This window comes from Falco peregrinus, chromosome 7, assembly GCF_023634155.1.
Source record: "Falco peregrinus isolate bFalPer1 chromosome 7, bFalPer1.pri, whole genome shotgun sequence".
Lineage (NCBI taxonomy): Eukaryota > Metazoa > Chordata > Aves > Falconiformes > Falconidae > Falco > Falco peregrinus.
Window position 1 is genome coordinate 67,513,510 of NC_073727.1, and position 23,554 is coordinate 67,537,063.

Sequence of the window (23,554 nt, forward strand, 5' to 3'; positions counted from 1 at the left end):
AGGGGCTGGGAATAAAAGAGCAAAGCTGAGCCTGGGGAAAGGGGTGGGGGGAAGCTGTTGGTTCAGATTTTTGTCTCTGTTTCTCACTACCCAAATCTATTCTAACTGGCAATAAAATTAATTAATTTTCCCCAAGTCAAGCGTATCTTGCCCGTGATGGAAACTGGTAAGCGATCACCCTGTCCTTCTTGACCCACGAGCTTTTTCATCCTATTTTGTCTCCCTCTCCTGTGGAGGAGGGGGAGTGAGAGAGCAGCTGGGTGGGCATTTGGCTGCTGGCCAGGGCTGAACCACCGCCACAGGCTTGAGACAGTTTTAAAAAACAAACAAACAAATAAAAAAAACAAAGGAAGAAGTGCAGCAATGCTATCCACATAGTCTCAGTTCAGTGAATCCAGCCTGAGTGCAGCTATGCCAGAAAGGTAATATGGTAGGAAAAGAAAAGGACATCCAATTCATTCCCTTCCAAAGAAAAAATATCATAAAGTTAGTATCAGGGGAGTAGGAAAGCAGAGCTGGCAAAAAATAGATCCTGTCACTGAATGCTGCTCATCTTATGATACTATTTTACTTTTCATTGTGTGGTAAATATATGAGAAACGCTGACTTTAGCTTATAATAATTGTAGCAACATCAGTATTTTGTAAAATCCAATAGATATTTCCAAAAACGACTAATTGATAATACAGTCACAATACTGTACTGAAATATGTAATGGGAAGAAACATAAACCAAATAAAATTAATAAAATCAATAAAATTAATACTGAGAACTCATTAACTTATTCAGAATGCAGTCCTCAGAAACATCACAAATGTGAACCATTTTAATTCTTCAATTTTGGAGTAACATGGAAAAAAAAATACTTCCTAATAAACATTTTGAAGAAAACTTTCAAATGCAGCATAACAATTGTGTTCCCTCTTTATTAAACAAAAAATGTTTGCACACAAGCACTTATATTTGTCAAGAGATGAGAGGAGACAGCATGACAGACATACTGCCTAACATATTTTTGGAAGATCTTAGCCAAATATTACGAAGATAAATCCAAAACCTGTATGGAACAAAACAAAACAGTAGACTAGAAACTGCTGCAGAGCATGAAATTTGGGTTTTATTTAAAATGATATTTTGAAAAGTAAAATAATCTAATATTAATGCTTTGGTTTAAAATTACTAAGTAGTAATACCTTAAAAGACATGCAAACTGTATCATACTCTCCTGGAGCTACTTTGTATTCCTAGGTATTGTCTGAAGAGGTTGTAGTATTGAGCCACACACATACTAAGAAAAAAAAAATCAACCTCAGTGCTCACAAGAAGGTATTAACAGTACAGAAGGTCACTAAATAATGCACTGCTCTGTGGTGCTGAAACTTTTACACAAGTCCAGTAATGCCAAAAAGACAAATCCAGTAGCTTTGGAGTAACATTCACTGTTGCGCTGTTGCCTTACTACAGTATTAATATTAAAGGAGAATTTGAAAAGTGAGGGGTTTGTTTGCTTGTTTGTTTGTTTTTAAACAGTTAATTAAATACATTTACTGCAGCTGTTTGTGTATGCACTGACTTGTGTGTTCATATCTATGAAGGAGAAAAGGTCATCAAGGGAAATACTTGCTTTTCATGCTGGCTTTAATTTGTGGATTTTGCATATCTCTAAGTGCATTCATCAAGCCAGGGTTTATTATGCTTCTCTTTTTCACATGTATTTCTTAAGAACAGAACAGAGAGAATGTTAAAAATATTAATAGGAGCTTCTACATCTCAGTCAGCTAACTACAGTCCAGAGTCTGCAGAGAAAAATCTGAATTATATATTAAGAAAACAAAATTATCTTTGTTGCCTCATTTTTATTGTCAACATCCATTTTACTTAAATCCTATATACCTATAGGCACGCAACTCAATGCACAATTCATAGCTGATGTGTACCCTTTGTAAATTCTGGTGCCTTGTGTTTACCATGGCTTGTTCTAAACCTTCAAACATACCTGATATTCACACGGCTCAGAGATTTATACAGGGGTTTAACCGTTTGAATCAGGTTCTGTCTTACTGTAGATCAGAACTGTAACAGCAATTAAAATTCAAAAGGAGCATGTCTTTGATGAATGAATGCATCCATATGGCCCTTAGAGCAGAAGTCACATCATGTAACGCTGGCCATTTAAAAGATTCAGCTCTAAAGCAATTGTTAATATATTTTCTAAAAATCCGTAAAGATCTTAGGATAAAAAGGAATCAGCACCCACAGGTGTATATCTGTAAATAAGGAGACTCTAGATAATAACCTTACATTTAAACATCTGAAGTTAGATGAAACAAATCCTAACTCACATCTATAGACGAAAAATTAAGATTAAACACGTTACTCAAAGTCTGAAGCAAAAATTCTGAAATAAAAGGATGTGAATGTTCTGGTGAACGTCTGATCTTGAAGTACATGCATTTCACAGATAAAACACTTGAAATTCACATGAAGAGCAAGTCTTGGACTTAACAAGTACCTGGGTAGATTATGTACAAGCCTGTAATGAAGCAGGTAAACAACCGAGAAGTCATAGTAAAATATTTGAAGAGAATTAGATCATAACATATAATAGTAAAAAACCCAATGAAATCTACAACACTAGAAGTTTTTAAAAATTCTTAAACCCTCAGAATTAAAAAGGAACAATAGTACTTAACACTTAAAATGCCTCCTAGACTAAAGCATGTTTGGAATTATTTTTGGAAACTTGGCAGTTTCAGCTCAACCCATTTGAGTATAATCTGATTATTATCTGATACTGTGGTTTTATGTCTATGAGTAGGCAAAGGAGATGCATGAAAAACAGAGACCTCACAGTACAAGTAGTCTTTAAAATAATGGTAAAAGTGAAGTGGCTTTAAAAAAAGTTTATAAAACCAAAATTGCATTGCAAACAGTATTGGAAAAGCATGAAGCAGAATTAAGTTACTTCAAAAAATAATGATTTCTTGACACTTGTCTCTTTTCCACTGGTCAATTATAAGTGGTTTCCAATAAACACTTCTGATTCTTATCTTCCTTAGCTTTGCAGTATGCAATGAGCAATAATACTCTCTCCTTAATGCTTAATTGGCTACTCCAAAACAAGCCTTTGTGTCTGAACAATTTATACCAATATGACAGGAAAATGACAGTCAATGCAGCTTATGGGAATTTTCACAGATTTAAACTAAACTGCAATTTGTCCTACTTCACTCAGCACTTTTATTTCTGCCTACAAATACAGTAAAAGATGTTTTAAATGACAAAGGACCAGTATTAATTTAAGTAAATTATGCTGCTCCTGAATGATATAATTACCAAGAATTATAGACAAAAAATGAAATTATTTAAAAGTTTTTTTAATTTTGTAAATTATTTTTTCTACTTGATTTCACACTTTAGTCCGTGATTCACTTCAAAACAATGCTTACACAAATATCTAGAATATGAAAGATGCTGATACATATTGTGCATTGGAAAATACATTTTGAGTCAAATCAGTTGTTCCCTGAAGCAATGGAAGTTTAAATTAATTCCCTTAAGGCTAACTATTACCTGAAACATGAAGACTCACCCCTGAGAAAGTTGCTTTGCAATCCTTCAAAAAATTCCAAGAATATCAGAGCATTACAGGGACTATATTATCTGGAAATCCAGGTCACTCTCAACTGTTATAAATGTGCTATAATTGAAAAGAGTTCAAAGCCACATAACTTGTAATTTTACAATAAGCAGCATGTTTTATTGCTCATCTACTGTTACACATCACTTGTAAAAAGAAAGAATTGTCTCAGGTATCAAAAAATTACTCAAGACAAGAAATGGCCGAATTACAAGAAAACAAACTTAAGAGTTCTCAGATTGAAACTTGAAATCATTACTGACATACCTGGTATGTCAGCAACATTTACTATAGTCACCAAGTGCCACTTCCAGTTGAAATACACATACACATTATCTGACTGAGTGTGACCAGAAACGTGTATGTTTAAGTGAAATCAGAATCTACAGAAATGCAAACATTTCTATGCCAAATGCAGGCCTTTTCAAGCAAATTGGCACAGGCTCATATTCTTCAAATATATTTCAAAATCTTTCTAGATGATAGTTAAGTGGTTGTGTTTATACAAACTCGCAGATTGAGCTAAAAAGACTAAATGCAGGTTTTCATGTAGCCGTTAGTGTTCCAGTTTTCTTTGTTGGTTTTTGCTTTTATTCATAACATACCTGCAGAGTTCTCTCAAAAGGATTTTATCTGACTAGAAGTGTCTCTGAGGAGAGAGACATCTGTCAGAAAACTTGTGCCATCATCTACTGGCAACAGTATGAAATGATGATGAAAGCAATTTCAGTTGAGTGATGGGCAACATTTAATGAAGAATGTCTTGTGCCACTGAGTGCAAAAGCTAAACCTGAAGCTTTTAAAGTTATCAAACCCAGCAGATCATATGCTGCATTCTCTGATTTAGAAATCGTTGACAGTTTGGTACTGCTTCCTTTTCTTACAACAAACTTTTCCACAATCATCCTTTCGCGCTAAGTCTTCCTAGCCTAATAGGCATTTCACAGAAATCCAGAGTTAATATAGGACTAAGCATAAGAAGCACCAGAAACTACTTTTGGTATCTACATGTTCACTGATGAAATACACGATAGAAGTTCTAGACCTATGGACTGATTAGCATGACAGACTACCCTTCACTTTGGATGAAGCATAGAATTTCTTTGTAATCATCCACATGCTCACCATTTCAGGCTTAAAAAACTTGGGCACCTAGAACATTAAAAAAAAAAAATAAAAAATCCTCTTTTACACTGAAACCCTTACAGCATGTAGAAGAACATAACAGGATAACAGGAATACCTATGAACAAAATTTTGCAGTTTCATAGTAATATTACCCCTGTAAATCAGTCTTTAACGCTTTTCCTTCCACAACTCCCCAGGTGTATTGTCATAAAACAGCAAATCACCTGCAACAGTCAGCATACATCAGAAAGAAACTTGTGTTAGGCAAAGTCCCATATCCAAGTCTTCTGCATGCTATTTCAGGACCCCAGCCCATAATTCCTTGGAACTGTCTTACTGTACAGGCTAATATTTATTCAGCACAGGTCACCATAAGTATATTCCTTTATTTAATACTAAACATTTCCATACTGGAAAAAATAATCCTAACTGATGAGGGGAACTCTTCCCCCAGAGTACTGATTACAGCTAGAGTCACAGTTGTTTAAATACAGGGCTGTACTTTTTTCTATTAGACTTTTTGCTAATACCACATTACACAAAAAATAACAGCAAAAAGCCCCCTTTTTATTTCCTGATCCAGTTCTTTAATAGGTTTGATGCAATATACTTTATTTGCCCTCTGAAATGTATGAATACACTCCTGCTCTATGAGTGTTTTGTCTCTACAACAAGGAACAAGAGCAGGTGCCATTATCCAGCCTAAATGCAGTGGCTAAATAAATGTGCCTGAATAGTGACAGCTGTAATACCCATTCACATGTTTAGATCACACTCCCACTAAGTCAATGAATTTTTAAAAAGAAACAGTATTTATGTACAGCTTATACAGCAATCTCAAAGGAGTTAATCTTCCTTGTGAGCAGAAATAAAATAATTTTATTATTGAGTTAATTTTATGTGGATATAAGTCCTCTATATAACTTACATTTTCCTTTCCATTTCAGGAAATTTACAAAATGTAGAATAACTGAGTTTCACTTATGCAAACAGCGCAACAAACACATTTATTTAATTAATCTATTCGTTACCACAAGGGTGTACACTAACTCTTTATTAGCTTGCAGATTGATCCTCTTAATAAAATTGGGCTGGTGTACGTAGCACTCCATAACTCTTCACACCCTGATGACTCACTATGGTCACAAAGTATTCGGCGTTCATGGCTTGGACAGGTGTACTCCACGCTGGGTTAAAGCTGGCTGGACAGCCCAAAGAGTGGCAGTAAACAGAGTTACATCCAGTTGGAGGCCGCGCAAAGTGGTGTTCCCCAGGGCTCAGTATTGGGGCCAGTCCTCTTTAAAGTTTTTATCAATGATCTGGATGAGAGGATCAAATGCACCCTCAGTTACTCTGAAGGTGACACCAAGCTGGGGGAGAGTGTTGATCCACTTTAGGGAAGGAAGGCTCTGAAGGGGGATCTGGACAGGCCAGACCAATGGGCCAAGGCCAGTTGTATGAGGCTCAACAAGGAGAAGTGCCAGGTCCTGCACTTGGGTCACAACAACCCCAGGCAACACTGCAGGCTTGGGGAAGAGCGGCGGGAAAGTGCCTGGTGGGAAAGGACCTGGGGGTGCTGGTTGATGGCTGGCTGAACATGAGCCAGCAGTGTGCCCAGGTGGCCAAGAATGCCAACATCCTGGCTTGTATCAGAAACAGCATGGCCAGCAGGACCACGGCAGTGATTGTCCCCCTGTACTGGGCACTGGTGAGGCTGCACCTCGAATCCTGTGTTCAGCTTTGGGCCCCTCACTTCAACACAGACATAAAGGTGCTGGAGCGTGTCCAGAGGAGGGCAACAAAGCTGGTGAAGGGTCTAGAGAACAAGTCTTACAATGAGTCGTTGAGGGACCTGGGGTTGTTTAGCTTGGAGAAAAGGAGGCTCGGGGAGACCTTATCACTTCTCTACAACTGCCTGAAATGAAGTTATAGGCATGTGGTAGTAGGTCTCTTCTCCCAGGTAACTAGTGATAGGACAAGAGGAAATGGCCTCAAGTTACACCAGGGGAGGTTTAGATTGGATAGTAGTAAAAATTTCTTCACTGGAAGGATGGTGATGCACTGGAACAGTCTGTGCAGGGAGATGGTTGAGTCACTACCCCTGGAGGTGGTTAAAAAACACATAGATGTGGTGCTTAGGGACATGGTTTAGTGGTGGACTTGGCAGTGCTGGGTTCACGGTTAGACTTGATGATCTCAAAGGTCTTTTCCAACTTAAACGATTCCATGATTCAATAAGTTATTGAATTAGATAAAAGAACAAAACATTGTCTGGATAGGAAAAGCAAGGTGGGGGAGGGAGAAACGAGAAGGAGAGGATAGCGCTTCAGAGAAACTAGCTGAACAACAGTGGAAACCCAGCAGAGTGACTGAAAATGAAGACATAAACTATTTTGTGCACAGTATGCAAGGATCAAAGGAAGCAAGAGTGGACAGGTCTTTCTAGTGATTTTCACGGGTAACAAGGGACATCATATAGCACTGTTCCTGAATCTATCAAGTCCTGTTTCAAAACCAGGTAATTTCTTTTCCTACCAGCACTTTCAAAGACCCTCCTGACTTATCCATGGATGGTTTACACCCTTTTGTTCTTTTTCCAGCATTCTCCTTTAGCTTAAACAGTTTGGCTCCCTACATGGTGTTCAGTTTTATAGAGGTGGGGAGATGGAAGAAAGGGCCCCTTTATTTATGACTAAAGACGTTAGTATAATTTGTTATAAATACTTTGTAGGTCTTTCAACGTTTATAAATGAAAAAAATATGAAATGAAAAGGGTAAAAAGAGACACAGGGGTTTTTTGGTGTTTTTTTGTTTTTTGTTTTTTGGTTTTTTTTTAATCTTAACTACTTTTAACCTTAGGAAGTACCGCTTAAAAACATAGATGTCCAGCTGCACTCTCTGTTGTGCTTTACCTAGAGAAATGGTGCATTTGGAATCCATAGTTAACAAAGATTTCAATTTTTCCTATAGCTCTTTAAGGCCAGGTAGCTGATTTCTTCCACCACTTTTAATTATAGTAATTCTTCATTTGTGCTCAAAGATTATGCATGTTGTAAACACTCATAATGCCAGAGTACTTGCTGCTTCTCTAACCCAGGGCATTAAGTGATTATGAAAAAGATGGGGGTAAAATATTACTAAAATATGAACTAGTTCATTGTGGATGCTGTCTTTAAAAAGATGCTTTTTTGAAAGAAAGTTGATTTCCACAAGTATGTTACAAAAATTGTGTAATATTTTTAAGTATATGTTTTACACAGGTACCACAATATGTTACTCCACTTTTTTAAAATCTGGTACTGAATTTTGCTATCCGTTACAAAAGCACAGTGAAGGTGCAAATCTAAAGGCCAAAAATGTGTTTTAAAGTATGTGGGTTTTATCAATTTGCATATAAAAGACACTGGAGACCAAAAGTATACTACAACTTCCTTCTTAATGAAGAATGCTGCCAGATGCATTCAATGATGAAATAAAAGCATTTCTTAGAGCATCTAGAAACAGTGTTGTACATCCCACAAAATTTTAAGGTTATACTATAATTTGCTCATTCTATGTAGCTTTATTTTTATGCAGTGCTGGCATGCAGAATACTTATGGCAAATTAGCACCTGGTGAAATTAAATTAAACTCAGATCTTTTTTATCTAAGCAAGGTGAAAACCACTTTTTATTTGTCTCACTGTCATGATAATGAACATGTTGTTCTATTACAACCAAATCCACAAGAAAATTCTATAGGGTAACTGAAAGAACAGGAAGACTACGAACCGCAGAGCTTCTCCCTGTACTCCAATGTCACAAATTAGTATTCTTGCTATTAATGTTTATTTCTTTCCCTCCTTCTGTTACCGCCCACCTACATAGCAGCAGCAAATTTTCTAAAACACATGGTCTTAACTAATGACAGCAACTACATTAAACTCGTTAATAAATGCTCTTCAATAAAAGAGTTCATTCACTTCTTTCACTTCCTCCTTCAGTTCTTTGATGCATGCAGCTGCACTAGGGCTATCTACTCAAGGTAACAGATATTTGCTGTCCACATAAAGCATTCTTTTAGGAATGACTGAGGCAATGACAAAGGAATTCTGAGAGAACCACCACAATGAAATTAAGAAACTAAAATCTTCAGAAGCTTGGGTTTTTTTGGTTTTGTGGTTTTTTGTTGGTGGTTTTTTTTGGTGTGTGTGTGGTTTTGTTTGTTTTGTTTTGGGTTGGGGTTTTTTGTGTCTCTCTAGTCCTAAAAATATATTAGAACACTTTAACTAAACAGAAACTTATTGAATGTTCCAATGTTTCATGGTTAAAAAGTTTATTAATTAAAACATATTTATAGAAATGTTGCAGTTTCTTGTGCAGCTGTGTCTCAAAACTTCATTGTGTTTGAAAGTGATTTACAAATGTGTTCAAATCTACATGCCTGCTTTGGCTGATCCCAAATGTAGATCACCCAATAATGGGGAAAGCAGGTGGTAAGAGTCTGAGATCATTTCAGCAAGCTCCTTGTCAATAATATTTGGGTCTGATGTAATCTACCCATGTTGCTTCTGCTCATATGTTTGTGTGTATGTATTTACATAACTGAAGACAGCCTCAGCCTGGAGCACATAAGCCCCTTATGACTGTCAAGATATAACTCCCTTATTCCATGTCCCAAAATTAAAGCAATAACAGTAATGGCAATATATTGGGAAGACAATATGCCTAATCACAAACTAAATAAATCATATTTCATATATAGAATCTAGTCACAGAAAAGCTGATATGTAGAAACCTCACATTTCTTTCCTAATAGCTCTCTTCCAATATCCAATGACAATGTAGGGCAGTGCTGGAAATCACCTAGAGTAAAAAAAGTACAATACGCTAAAGGTTTTGCCTTTGTTCTTTTCAAACACCTTTCCATTTTGAGGAAACAACTGTGAAACTATCTAAGAAGAAAATTCAGAAAATGCTCAAACTATCTTCAAGACTAAAAGCATTTCACATAAAAATACTTTGAAAGCAATAAAGGGAGACCCATTGAGTATTCATAAGGATGGGTCCCCCTAAGCAGTTTCACAGCATAGCCCTGCCAAGTTGTTCTAGAGACATTTCCATCATTTTCGCCTTTCTCTCTCTTCAGCTCTCAGGAACAGAGAGGAACTGGAGAAGGGAAGTGGTAATGTAAAGGTTGTGAAAGTATGTACATTTAATTTATTTCCTCTACAAGTTTTCATTATTTAAGCTCTCTAAATATATATTTTTATATATATATATATATAGGAGAGAAGGAAAACCACTTTAACTCTAGGTTAGTCAACTGCATATTTTAAGTTTTTACTTTTCTTTTAGATATTTATCTAATGGTTACTTGAGCGAGATCAGGGAAAGGAGCAGCTAAAGCCCTTTCAAGAAGTCCCTAGAACTGGAAGAGATTTTCCATGCTTTCCTACTGCTCTTCCTTTTCTCTTCTCTCTGCCATTTTCCTGAGACTTGTTTGTCACCTCTCTGGAAGCACAATGGCTGTTTTGTTTGATTATTCTATTTCATATTTCTTTAGGTTTCCCATGACAAAACATATGCCCTCACAGAAATGCACACACACTTCCTCTCTACGTGTTCAATATAATTTTTACAGAGATTGATTTCTTATTTCCACTCTACTGCATCTGAATTACTTGAACACATTGCAATTCCTGGAAGCAGAGTGTGATGTTGAGGTGATTTAAGACACTCCTGGTAAGTTTCTGTGCAACACCACGTACTTTTTTTTAACTTGCATTCATACAGTAAGATGTAATTCCAGTTAAACTTTGCAGTAATGTATATAGACTATTTCAGAAAGTGTGTACAATTTTATTGTCTCTTTTCTTCTTTTTGGTACCTTGATTTTTAAAGTGTGCTTTAGTAGCATCCACCTGTTCTCCTAGTGATGCTTTTGTTAGGGTGTGCGAGTAAGACAGCAAAGGGAAAGGGAATACAGAGGCAAAACTACCATTTATGGTATCGCTTTTAAACTCTCAACAGAAATAATGTACTAAAATGTATTGAAAAGTACCAAGAAAATGTGAGAGCTATGCAGCTGAAGAAAAGAAATCAAACAGTTCCATGATATTCAAAGGACTCAGACAATCTTCACATGATGTGAGAAAATCTGTTACTGGTTCTTCTGGATCAAGTAGAATTACCATTCTAATATTAGCAGAATACTTATTCTTTGTTCACAGAACAACAAAATTGAAGTACAAAGGACTAACTAATCAAGTGAACCATGCAGAGCATTGCCAAAAGTACTGGGAATATTTATCTTGGCAGCACTAGGACAGATCTCCAAGAAATGAAACACGCACAGTCTTTCTATGTAGAAAAATATTTGCCTTTTCCTTCATTTAACTGGTCAAATTCTCATTTTATACTTTTCATATTTAAATTACACTGTTCTTTTCAACTTCATAAGATTTTCTATGTGCGTAAAAGAGCATGTTCAAACTGAAAATCTTCACACAAGAAAAACTGTAAAAGTTCAAGCAACAACCTGAAGTTAAGCATCAGCTTTGGGTCAGAAACGTGCCTATGTCTGTAAGGGTATCTATACATTTTAATGTAGCAACTACCTGGGCAATCTAGTAAAACACTGACAATTTCTTTACATCTCTGACCTGTACTGCTGTTTATTTCTGGCAGGAATCTTAAGGTATTAAACCCTCTATGGATATTAAATGAAAACTTTATTTTTACTTTCTCCAAATGTCACAAGGTTGTTGCCTCAGTTATTACTGAATTATACATTCAAATGTTAACATGTAGTTAAACCTACAGAACATAATACTGCGTTTTTATCATTGTAAATATGCATCTTAAATTGTTTAAATATTAATTATGTTAATAACAGCATAATTCAATAAAATCTACATATTAATGACTGAGATACTACTACACAGTAAAAATAGTAAATCACATGAATGTATTTTTGCCACTTCACAAGCATCTATCAATTTGACAAGTTATTTTATAAATTATTATTTAATTGATTTTATTAATTCATCACTATAACGTTTTTTACCTTCTAAAATTCTATATGATATACTTATTGTGCAGTTAAACACCACATACCTTTTTAGCTATGTATATTCCATCTTTCTTATTAGACCTTTTTCTTTCTGATATTATATAGATAAAATCCATAATCTGTGTTCCACCACTTGTAACTGAGTATCTCAAGGAAGATAAGCAATTTTCAGATTTATCCCTTGTATATCAATGAATCGGCCTACTGAAATGCAAGTTCATCACTCCCTGCCAGACATGACAATTAAATACTTTGCATGATGTTTAGCAACGTTAAGTGTAAAATGCAATCTAGTGTGACTTGAGACTACCCAAGCCTCATTGCTGAGTGTCTTTTGAACAGAATTGCTGGAATGCCTCTCAACCAATCTGACTTAGAAAATAGGGCACTCTTCACAGAGACAGGAGATGAAGGTATGATTTCCTAAAAGTTAGATGAGTCCTCCACCCTTAATCTTCAGCCTTCTGGACAAATAACCTTTATCACTACACTACTGTATTAACAGCTTAATACACTGTAACACTATCTTCTTCAGTGTGTTTCTAGGTGCCCAAACCTACTGCATTATATGTAAAACTCAAAGCTGATTGTTTATGTGGTCTCTGAACCCTAAATGGAACTTATGGGTGGGAGTTCTTGTTTGGCATACCTTAAAAAACTTACATATGAAAGAAGCTTTTTTTTTTCAAGCAAACATTATTGCAGTTCTGGATCTGTGCCATACCAGAAGTCTAAACACATCCACTTTCATCAAACAAAAAGACATATGGATCCATGGACTTTCAAGTATGTAAGCTGAAGGCTTCATTTTTACAAATTAAATGGATCACTCAGACTTATTCCTTAGTTCAATATAAATTTCACTTTAGATGTTTATGTGCAAGTGCATGCACTCTGGACTGCTGTAACCCAATAAAAATGAGATGAGAAATATTAACCTCCTGACAGGTAGCAGACCAGTGCATCATCATTGACATGTTCCATCTACAAGTAACAGCTACTGACTAACCACTGATTTCTACAAGCTAAAAGCTTACGGACATTAAATGAACCCTTCTTTTTGAAACGTTTTTTTTTTTTTCCAATCGTAAACCCACCATATTCAAGAGATAATTTTTATTTTGGATGAGAAATCTCAACCATTATTTCATAAAAATGCAGTGACATAATTTTAATAAAAACAAGAAATAAAACAACTTCCATTCTCTCAGGAACTTTGGTAATAGCCTACCTCATTTCATCTTATAGAATCAGCTCTTTCCTCTACCACCTGGCCCATTCATCTAACCCCACTCTGATTATGATAGCGGGTTGCGGTAGTAGAAAAGTCTCTTTGCAGATGTGTCACCTAGGCCATTGAGATCTCACTTCCTTCACCCTACGGCCTACATTCGTTACAGGAAGTTTTGTTTAACGTTTCTATTGAGCTCCAGTGTACAGGGCAAAGAGCAACATTATGCATTTCTCTGTCATTCCTCACCGCTGCTGCCATAGCTGTGTTACATGAACAGTTCTGGAGTGCTTCTAGGTACTGAAAAACAATCTTTAAGGAATGTAACAGCGTTTTGTGGGGAATAATGTTCAATAAATTTGTTTAGAGTCTGCATGTGCAGCAACAATATAAGCAGCAAGAAGTCAGTTCAACGCACAACAGACCTGACTCTGTGCTTTATGGAGACTGTGTAATTATTCTAGAGATTCAGCCTAGCCTGATGGTATTAATCAACACCAAGAAAGGGACTGCAAGATCATGCAGCTGCACTTTATCTTGACCTAGAAAGATCACCTCCAAGTAATAAAAGCAAGTTTAGTTCCTTTGCCCATGTATTTTCTACCTTGCTGATAAGACTGTCAAAGTCCATGTCAGTTATGGTTGCTACAGATGCTATTCTGAGATACGGCTGTCAGTGAATCGACTGGGAACTGCCAATAAATAGGCAACAGAGGGTAACATTTTTAATCTATACTGCCTTGCACTGCAGACCAGAAAATCACTGCAGATGGAGTGAATGTGAACTGGCTTTTCCCCCATATAGTCAATCTGATAAATGAAATAAACGAGTTAAAAACTAACCACTATTCAATAAATTATTTTGTTCCAAGTTAGACCATATATTGTGGTAAACTGTATTTCAAACCCACATTAAATAACTGGAAGAGTAAAAGAGGGAAAAAACCCCAACACAACAACTGCTGCTTTTCTTTAAGTCAGTGAGAATGGCAAGGGCCCACTACATTTTCAAATGAAATCTAATAACATTTTCATAATTATAAGGCTAGGTAAGAATCCTTAGATTGCCTTGAAGCTGCTAAACTATAGGCCATTCATTACCAAATCATCATTTATCACTGCAGCAGAGGCAGTAGCCTGTGAAAGCTATACAGTATGGAATTGTTGGAAGAGATGTACAGAAGGATGGGACTGGGGTATCAGTGGTTCAGGTGAGAGTAGGCAGCACAAGGAACAGATGCTATGAAACATGTTATTGCTAGGAGTCATTTGGGTGCACCCACTCAAGAGCTGGTGATTTGTTTCAGTAGCTTCCAAAATTAACAGGTTCCAGCCATCTCCCATCCTCTGTGCTTTTCAATGGATTAGTCTGAGTGCTGGTGAGGAAGTGATTCTCTAACTGGGGTAGAGCATGAAGTGGAGGGGCAAGCGCAAGAAATTAATCTTAGGCCCACTGGAGAACATGTGATGATAAAAATATTTTGGAAATTTTGCCAGCAACTTCTGGCTTACCTCTTCTCTAAACTCTGATAGGTAATATAGAACAACTATTGATACATGCTTTTTTATTTGTGGTTTAGCTGCAAGCATCTAAGCACTGAAAATGCTACAGAACCAGCATTCTTTAGAAGAAGAAAGTAGTTCAGTATTATTTTTTTTTCCCCAAGATAATTCCTTGCCATCTTAATTCTATAAAGCAATGTAAAATACATTTTAATAATCTTCCTTTTAAGCAAATAAAAAACCTCACTGGAATACCTTGGTCTGTTCCTTGAACATTACCATGAAAATGAATGCACCAGTGATAGTTAGCATATTGTGCTAGAACTAGTCACCATAATTCCATTCTCCAGTCTCAAGATTCCTCTAAACAGAACATCACCAGATTCAAAAGCTATGCAGAAACTGTGACTGCAGTCCACAGGGTGCTGTACAATTCTGGGGCCTTTTCAGCGTGTCACAGCATTCCACACACCCCAGTTTTCCCATGAAAACCAAGACACAGAGGTGCATGCCTTAATCTCCTCCCAGCGTGAAGTTGAGATCTTCGTATGCTTTCTCTGTTCTTCTCTTTCTTGAATGTGGGTAGGGTCTTACAAGGTACAAGATCCCTTTATTATGGTTCTCTATTATCTATAGCTTTATAACCTCTGGCAGTACCAGCTAGGAATTAGGATGTGTCTAATATATGCACTCAGGCTAGAAGAGAGGAAGTGTATCTCATCCTATGGATACCATCAAAAAGAGCCAATGTTTAAGCAGCACGTTTCTTGCTTCCTAATAAAGACACTTCTAAAAAACCTGGTAACTAGCATCTTAAAATGACTTACAGAATAAGATGAAATTTAAAAACGTGGAATGCCACTGTTTCTTGATTCCTCCCATTCTTTTTCCAGCATTTAGAAACAGTTTTAAGTATAACATTGTATGCCATTATTATTACTATCTATACTTCTGTAACACTTGAGAATTCTTAATTGCCCTAGTGCAATGTACCACAGCCCACAACAGTAATGCATATCATACATAAACAGGGCACAACTGAAATTGTTACATCATTTCACCAAATAAAGTAACTGTGTCCCTTTATATATTTCACATCAGAAATGCCCATGTTCTCACACAACCTGTGATTTAACCTGGCAGGTAGTTAAACACCACACAGCCGCTCACTCCCCTGCTCCTGCTCCCAGTGGAATTGGGGAGAGAATTAGAAAAAAAGGAATAAAAAAGGTAAGATTAATGGGTTGAGATAAAGACCGTTTAATAGGACAGAAATGGAAGGGAAAATAAGAATGATAAAAAAGTTAGAATATACAAAACAAGCGACGCACAATGCAATTGCTCTCATCCATCAACTGATGCCCACTCAGTTCTTGAGCAAGCAGCTCCCAGACAGCTTTTCCCCTAGCTTATATACTGAGCATGACATCACACGATATGGAGTATCACTTTTGCCAGTTTGGGTTAGCTGTCCCAGCTATGTCTCCTCCTTGCTTCTCATGCTCCCCAGCCTACTTGCTGGTGGGTTGGTGTGAGAAGCTGAAAAGTCCTTGACTTAGCATAAGCACTGCTCAGCAATAACTAACACATCAGTGTGCTATCAACATGGTTCTCATCCTAAATCCAAACCACAGCACTGTACCAGCTACTAGGAAGAAAATTAACTCTATCCTAGCCAAAACTGGGAAACAAGTGCACTTTTAGAAATAGGTAGCAAAACATTAATTAGATTTTCTATTTTTCAGTGCATGCAGGGGTAAGATCTACAAAAGCCAAGTCCCTTTCAATTGCACTGAAGAGAACGTAAATCAAGAGCTTTTAAATACCTGAGCAGGATCATGAAACTTCCCCCATATATTCTAATTTTTAAGGGGTGTTTTTACAGTAGGTTAAATCAGATTCTTTACTTAACTCATTCAATCCGTGTTTCTGCAATGCTAAGAAGATGAGAATTTTATTACCATTTAATTGTACTATCACAGCAGGTGAACCCTTTAGGAGCACCGGCAAACCCAGCGGATCAGGCTCTATACCAAAGGCATAATACATAAAGACTATATGTGTGGACACACAGATATATATGTTATTTAGACATATATTATATATACATATATACTTCATTTATATATATATATATATAAAGACTATTCCATTTATTTGCAACTCTGAAAGACTAGTTGTGACCAACCAAAGGACATTTCAGTACCTATAGCAGCATCATAAAAAAGGTAAGCTATCTTTTTCATATTTTCACCATTCATTCATTCTTAAATAGTAAAGGCCTTTTTTATTTATTTGTATTCTATTGAGTTTTCATGGCAAGCAGCTCAGTGTACAGTTTACAGAGGAAAGAAAAGAAAACATCATGTTTTCATTGGTAAAACTGATACAGTTCCTATTCTGGGAAGAGCAGTTGCCTCTGCTGACAGCAAAGCTAACCTACCAGGATTTTGCATTTTTGCTTTAGTTTGTTCTTTGAAATACTTTATCTAAGGGATGTAAAAGTTATAATAAACAATGGTGGATACTCAGCTTTGGAACAGTACATCTGAAGAATAGTCACAGTAAGAGTGCAGAAGCTGTAACAAATCCTAACAGCCAAAATGAAGCTTTTAATAATCACATATATGACAAACCTGACTATAGCACTGTATCTTTATAGCAAAAAAAGAGTAAACTCATATAAAGCAAGGCTAGAGACAGAACAGTTTTAACACAGGATATTCTGTACACTATTAAAAAATCAAAGTGGAATGACTTACCACTTCTTCATGGGTAGCACTTTCTACATTTATACCATTAACCTAAAAACAGATACGATAGGGAGAAAATGATTTGCAATGCATAAGTTAGTTAATGAAATAAACATAAAGGCAAGTATGAAACAAATGGCTGTGGAAAAAGTGTTTACTGACCTGTATGATTGCATCTCCTATAAATAACATTCCTGTTTGGTCAGCTGTGGGATTACAGAAGGAGTACATTTTAGTTGATCTAGTATTGAAAAAAAATGCTATATTCTTTTCCAGAAATTAGTTTAGCATCCTGATGGTAACCTTCGTTTGAAACTGATTTCGTTGTGAAAATACCAACAGCATAGCAAACAGTATTCAATCTACAAAGGTAACAGATTCCTATCATTTTTAAACAAATTAAAAGTTACTTTCCATGCACAAATAACTTATTTAATAGGGAATACAAATGTCATTTCTCGCTAATGAAGGATTTCATTAAATTATGTGTGGAAGGTGTAATTCACACTTATCATTATTCTTCCGCAAAAGAGAAATAGGCATTTCTGAAACTACTTAGCTGTTCATTTCCCCCTGAAAAAAATTGCGGGGACTACTATAATTAAAGATGTTGTCCCTAGAATGTAATACGACTTTTTAACATGAAGTTTTAGTTAGCTTTGTTCCTGAGAATAACAAAATATATTACTACAGTCTGTAATTTGCATGTTTCCTGCCTTACAGAGTTAAAGAGAATTATGTAGTGAAACTGCAAACAATTCTGCACAAATAATGACATTTTTGCATTGTATTCTCTAACATTTTAATTTTTCTATTTTTAGTAGAATATAAGAATATTTATTCTCTTGGAATGTATTACTTAATTGAAAGTAAGGCTCTGATCCTGCAAAGACTGATATGATTAAACAATGCAATAAGTTGTAACAGTGGCAGTATTTTGAGAGATGGAAATAGAGGTGAAAAAGAAAGAAAAAACTGCACAGAGTATTCTCACCATTTCTGCAATACAGCTGTTGCCACTACAAATGTACCTTTGATACAAAATAGCTTTTTTCATATTAAATTTATATTTCTAATAGATTTTTCATAATTCTATTGGCAGATAAAATATAACAGCTCATTAGTCATACTTTTATCAGTTCTTAGGAAATATTTCACAATTTATTTTAAGTACAATGCTACAAGTTGCACTGAAAGTCTTTACACCACTTCTTATGCCACTTTAGTATTTAAAGATACATGCAGAATTTGTCATAGCCGGTACAGAAAAGAGAAGCTATGCACAGAAATGCAACTGAATAAAAGCAGTTCAAAAACATCACCAAGCATTGTGAAGTGGCCTATACTGGGTAGATACGTTGGTAGAGGTACTGAATATTAGCTTGGGCATCTCAATACTAAACTTCTTTTTAAGATCTTTACATATACCAATAGTGAAAAACATGTGAACCATTTTTAATTCAATGTTTATGTTAGGGCCACTGAGCTGCTTTAAGGAAATGGGAGCACACTTGAATTGGATAGAAGGAATAGGGTGTGTTTGAAATTTCAGTTGTGGGAAAGTATAAAAGAATATAGTCAAAGGGTGCATGCCTTGTCCACTGTTTTTGATTGACTCAGAACTGTATTAGCAAGTGATGAGGCACAACAGAGACAGATCAGTAATCAAAGAAGTTGGTGCTGAGGCTCCCTATGCTCACACTGTATGGGTTTCAGGGATTTTAATTCAGATCAGTTACACTGGTCTCCCAGTTGGATGCTTCCAGGTGATGTGAAGCTGCCCAAGGAAAGCTAGTGCACAAAACTTTCTGTTTTGCGGGCCCTTGAGCAGCCTGTCCTAAGGAACACCGGTTGTACACAGTGATGCACTCCTGCTGCCAGTAATAGCTACAAGAGGCCACAATACGCAGAAGCGGATGTTCCTTGCAAGTAATACAATGGTCCCTACAACTTGAATCGATGCAGAGCCTGGACATCAGTTCAACTATGTATAATGCAGGGAAAGTGGTTTCTCAGCCTGCTTCAGGAGGACATCCCTGATACGCAAGTTCTGGGGAAGTATACTGACTCCGTGAGGGTTGCAGTAGGACTCACACTCCAACTCACTGCAGCCAGGCAGATGTGCTTATTTACACTTCAACAAGTACCAGTCAGTTCATCTTCAGGCCACAGATGTGATGAGGATGACACACGTGGGCAGCACGCTGTGTCATTTTCCTGAGGCCCTGTCTTGTTGGCTCTTCTGGGAGGCCAAAGCAGCTGTTGCCATTGGGAAGAACAATTGGAAACAACAATATTGAAAAAGAAGCACAATAAAAGCAAGAAGGGTGGAGATGCAAGAGATGGGCTTTGAAAGAATTTCTGTAAGACGTGAAAACAGGAAAATATAGCGCTAGTAAGAAATAAAAGCATATTGAGCCAGAAAATATTGGGGTGAAAGATGAGACCCTGATCAAAGAGCACGTCATGAAGATTTGCAGGCAGGTAAGTATCACTGTCCTCCTGGATGTTCAGCTATGCATGTCTCACTGCATAATGACACAACCGCACAGTTGTGCAATCTTAAGTCTTCCAAGAAAACTGCTTGGTTCTAATAAAAGTTATAATAAAGTATCTAGACTAGTATCCATGCAAAACAGGAACGGCAAAATTCCAGGCACCGTTAAAATTCTTGAGATAGGGCTAGTTAACAGCCAAGGCTTGAAGAGGAAAAGCACTGATGTGAAAAGGTATAAAATCTCAAGGAAGAAAACCAGGTAGCTGGAGGATGGTAGCTCAGCAGCACTGAAGACAAATCCCTTCCATGCAGCAATGGAGGCTGAATTTTTCCCACCTGACCATTGACTGCCGGATATGCAAAGACTCTTTGGTCATTTCACAGGTGTGATGAGTACTGCAATATCCCCAGATACCTACTGTGTGTGTTAGCCCATAAATGTTATAGTTTAAGAGCACAAAGCAATTATATCCTGCTTGCAGAGTCTCTGCACACAATCAGAGCTGTCCAGGTAGGTAAATGAGAGAAGGAGCATTGTGTGGTCAATACCAAATGTTTTAAGAACTGAAACAAAGCACAGAAAATGGGTACAATCAGGGCATTTGCTCCAGAAGTGCATTACACTGCAAACTAACACAATAATGTAGACACCTCCACAGCTGCTGCCATCATGACCAGTGACAGTACTCTGGCAAACTAAGCTTGCAAGTCTGTGATGGTTTTAGCCAATTGTCTATAATTTCAAATCAGTCATCATCTCTAATAAAAATATCTTCCACAAACCAAATTGTAGAGGACATGTCACTACGATGCAGAAGGTACAATACAGTTTACAACTATATTAGTAATAAAGCGATAGGGAAAACTCTTTTGAAAGAGACAAAAAGGCAGTTTTGTGTCTCTAAGGCATATTTTCAATCTGAAGACATCTACTGATGTTTTCATTAAGTCATATGTTCTCTAAATGACAAAAATATTATCTCCAAGAAAAATGTTCCAGGCTATGCAGGACTTTTTCTCCCACTGGTAACATACCCATATACAGAGGTGTCTATGAAACGCTACTCTGTGATTATCAGTCACTATGTCTAAAATGAATCAGTATTAAAAATAAAACACTAAAGAGAGAGCTTCGGGATGTCAAGAAGCATATAAACTTATTCAGATAAGCAGTAAATATAACTCCTTTAGAACCCAGTAGGCCTCTTTAATCTTTACTCGCAGTAATATTTCAGTAGCAGTGAATTCAACATGCCCTCCCCAAAAAGACTGAAAAGAAAGTAAGCAAAAATTAGTGATAAGCAGAAACGTACCAGATTGTAAAAAAGAATTAAATGTGTGCTACAACAATTACTCCTACATCGCCTCTACTCTATATTTTAATTATTTTTAAAAAGGATTAATATTGATTAAATGCTGTATATTGATTAAATTCACAAGTGATACTGAAGTAGGAGGAAAGCATCAAAGAAACCCAAATGGGCTTATATTGAAGAAATTATATGAAAATAACCAGAAATAAATATCTTATTTTTGAGAATATTAGGCTTGAAAAACTTTCCCAAAAGCACCAGTAATTCTTTCTAGCTTTGCCTTGTATCCTTTTCCTATCCATTAGGGCTGAAGAAGGGCTGTATTAAATTTTACAAAATCTGCAAGATTGTGCATTAGTAAATTTACTGAACAGGTTTTCAGGAAATTCTTACTTGCTGCATAACTCTATGCAGATCTGAGTCTGTAAATACTTTGATGCCCTTCTGTATTTCAAGATTGATCACCATATGTATTTTTACTCAATTTTTGTTGAATTCTGAATCACACAAAAAACATACCAGGTACTATGTCCTCTGACATTACTAGTGATGCACAAAACCATGCTGTTTAAAGCACACAACGAGCTGTACTGACTTAATGGACCTCTTCATTCATAAGCTTAACTTTGTATATATGCATAAATATTTCACTGCATAAAGAAAATCTAAAGGAAGAGTCAAGAAACTGGATTAAATAAAACAGACCGGAGAAACTGCTATGCAAAAAAAACTTCTCAAAGTTATCCAGATGCATTTTTCCCTCCTCTCCCATGAACTGGATGTAACTACAGTCACGATCATAAAGATACACCCACTGCAATTATTTTTTTTTTTTTTTAAGACAAGCAGTTTGACATTTTCAGTCAGTTTTAAAACACAAATATATTAACTCAAACATTGAAAACTACCTTGCTAGGGATTTTTTTAAAACTGAACATACTCTTTACAGGACTTGTTTAAACATCTGTCTTTGTTTAAATGAAAAAAAAAACCTTTTTCATATTTGTATTTTTGACCATGGGGTTTCCTTATTTAGTTTCTTTCCTTTCTATATTTGTCCAGTTTATCATGTAAAGAAAAACTGTAAGTCACTCAATAATACAATGTGTTTCATCAAATACCCATGCCGTTATTCTAATGTGTCAGATTTCCCACGCTGAACTAAGTGGCGGATGGGGGAACTGGGACTTCTCTCTCCATTTTTTCTCAGTGCCTATGGAGCAAGTGTAAAGAGATCATTTCATGTCCCTGAAAGTACTGTATCTACCCATCAAGAAGTCACTTCTAGATCTAAGCATATGTAAGCCTAAAGCACTGAAGCTCAACATTGTAAGAACCAATTCAATGTGAGAGATGCACATGATGAGAGGTGAGAAAGGTACTGGACGCAGGAGTATGCAAAGTCTGGATGTAGCTGGGAGCACAGGTTTGGAAAGATAATAATGGGCCTCATGTAAATTACTGAGTAGGATATTCAGCAGTGCTACAGACATTGCCATTGATCCTCAATACCCATGAATGCCTTAACAGCAGAAGCAATTCCTGCTGACTCACAGAAGATCAGTGAATAAAAATGCAACTCTGAAAATAGGTTATGGGACTGCTGAAACACTGAGGCCATCCTGCAGAACAGTATTTTAGCTGGCACTTTGCATAGCTGCATAGAATACAGCGTTGTATCTGCAAAGTTAACACAAGATAAAACTGGTTTGGCCTGGCAAGTCAAGACTTGTTTTCTCTTCAGCTTGGGCTACATGAAGAACAACATGAACTGTAATAATGCACAGGCACCACAAGCATAACCAAGAAAGCCTCCATCTTTCATCGAAGCATCTGAGCAAGAACCAATCACTGTACACCGTTCTCCTTACAGTTTGGCATATGGTAACATGTGCATGCAACTAATACCAAGAATTGTCTAGGACAATGTACATGCTAGCAGCTATAAATTGGTTCCAGTATTTATTTTAAGGAACAAAATTAACAGTCTTTTTCTGTTCTATCTGCTGCACCAGGTAGGGTCCTTTAGACAACACAGCACAGTGTTTCTTAGCGGGAAAGCTGGTGTGTGCATGATGTGGGGACAGAGACTGCAAAAACGCTGAAGTGATGGGCATTCACAAGAATATATACTTCCTACTTTAGTGTCGTATCTACTATTGTGCTGTAATTAATCATGTTTTTCTCTGTTCCATTATTGTTGTCTTTTTCCTCTCTTCTACTTTATTTACCTGTATCCATTTACTTTTGTGATTTTCCATCTCTCAATTTTCAATGTGAGTGTCCTTTGTGGGCAGTTCTCTCACTCCATTCTCCACTCTAGTCTCAAAACGTCAGCAAATGCCTAATTATTTCTGGAATTATGACCACCTTCTGAGACATCTTTTTTTTTTTAAAAAAAAAATAGCTTAAACTGGAGAGTTCACAGTTATTAATA

The 23,554-nt window shown here is 36.5% G+C and overlaps 1 protein-coding gene across 1 annotated transcript in view; it reads right to left on the reverse strand.

Moving 5' to 3' along the window:
* The window catches only part of SNTG2 (syntrophin gamma 2), a 268,310-nt gene that overhangs the window by 109,118 nt on the left and 135,638 nt on the right, over positions 1–23,554 (reverse strand). The window contains exons 5-6 of the mRNA XM_055810660.1: positions 17,470–17,513; positions 17,317–17,358 (exon numbers count right to left, since the gene is read on the reverse strand). Coding sequence (XP_055666635.1) covers positions 17,317–17,358; positions 17,470–17,513 — 86 coding nt within the window. The remainder of the gene's footprint in view (positions 1–17,316; positions 17,359–17,469; positions 17,514–23,554) is intronic.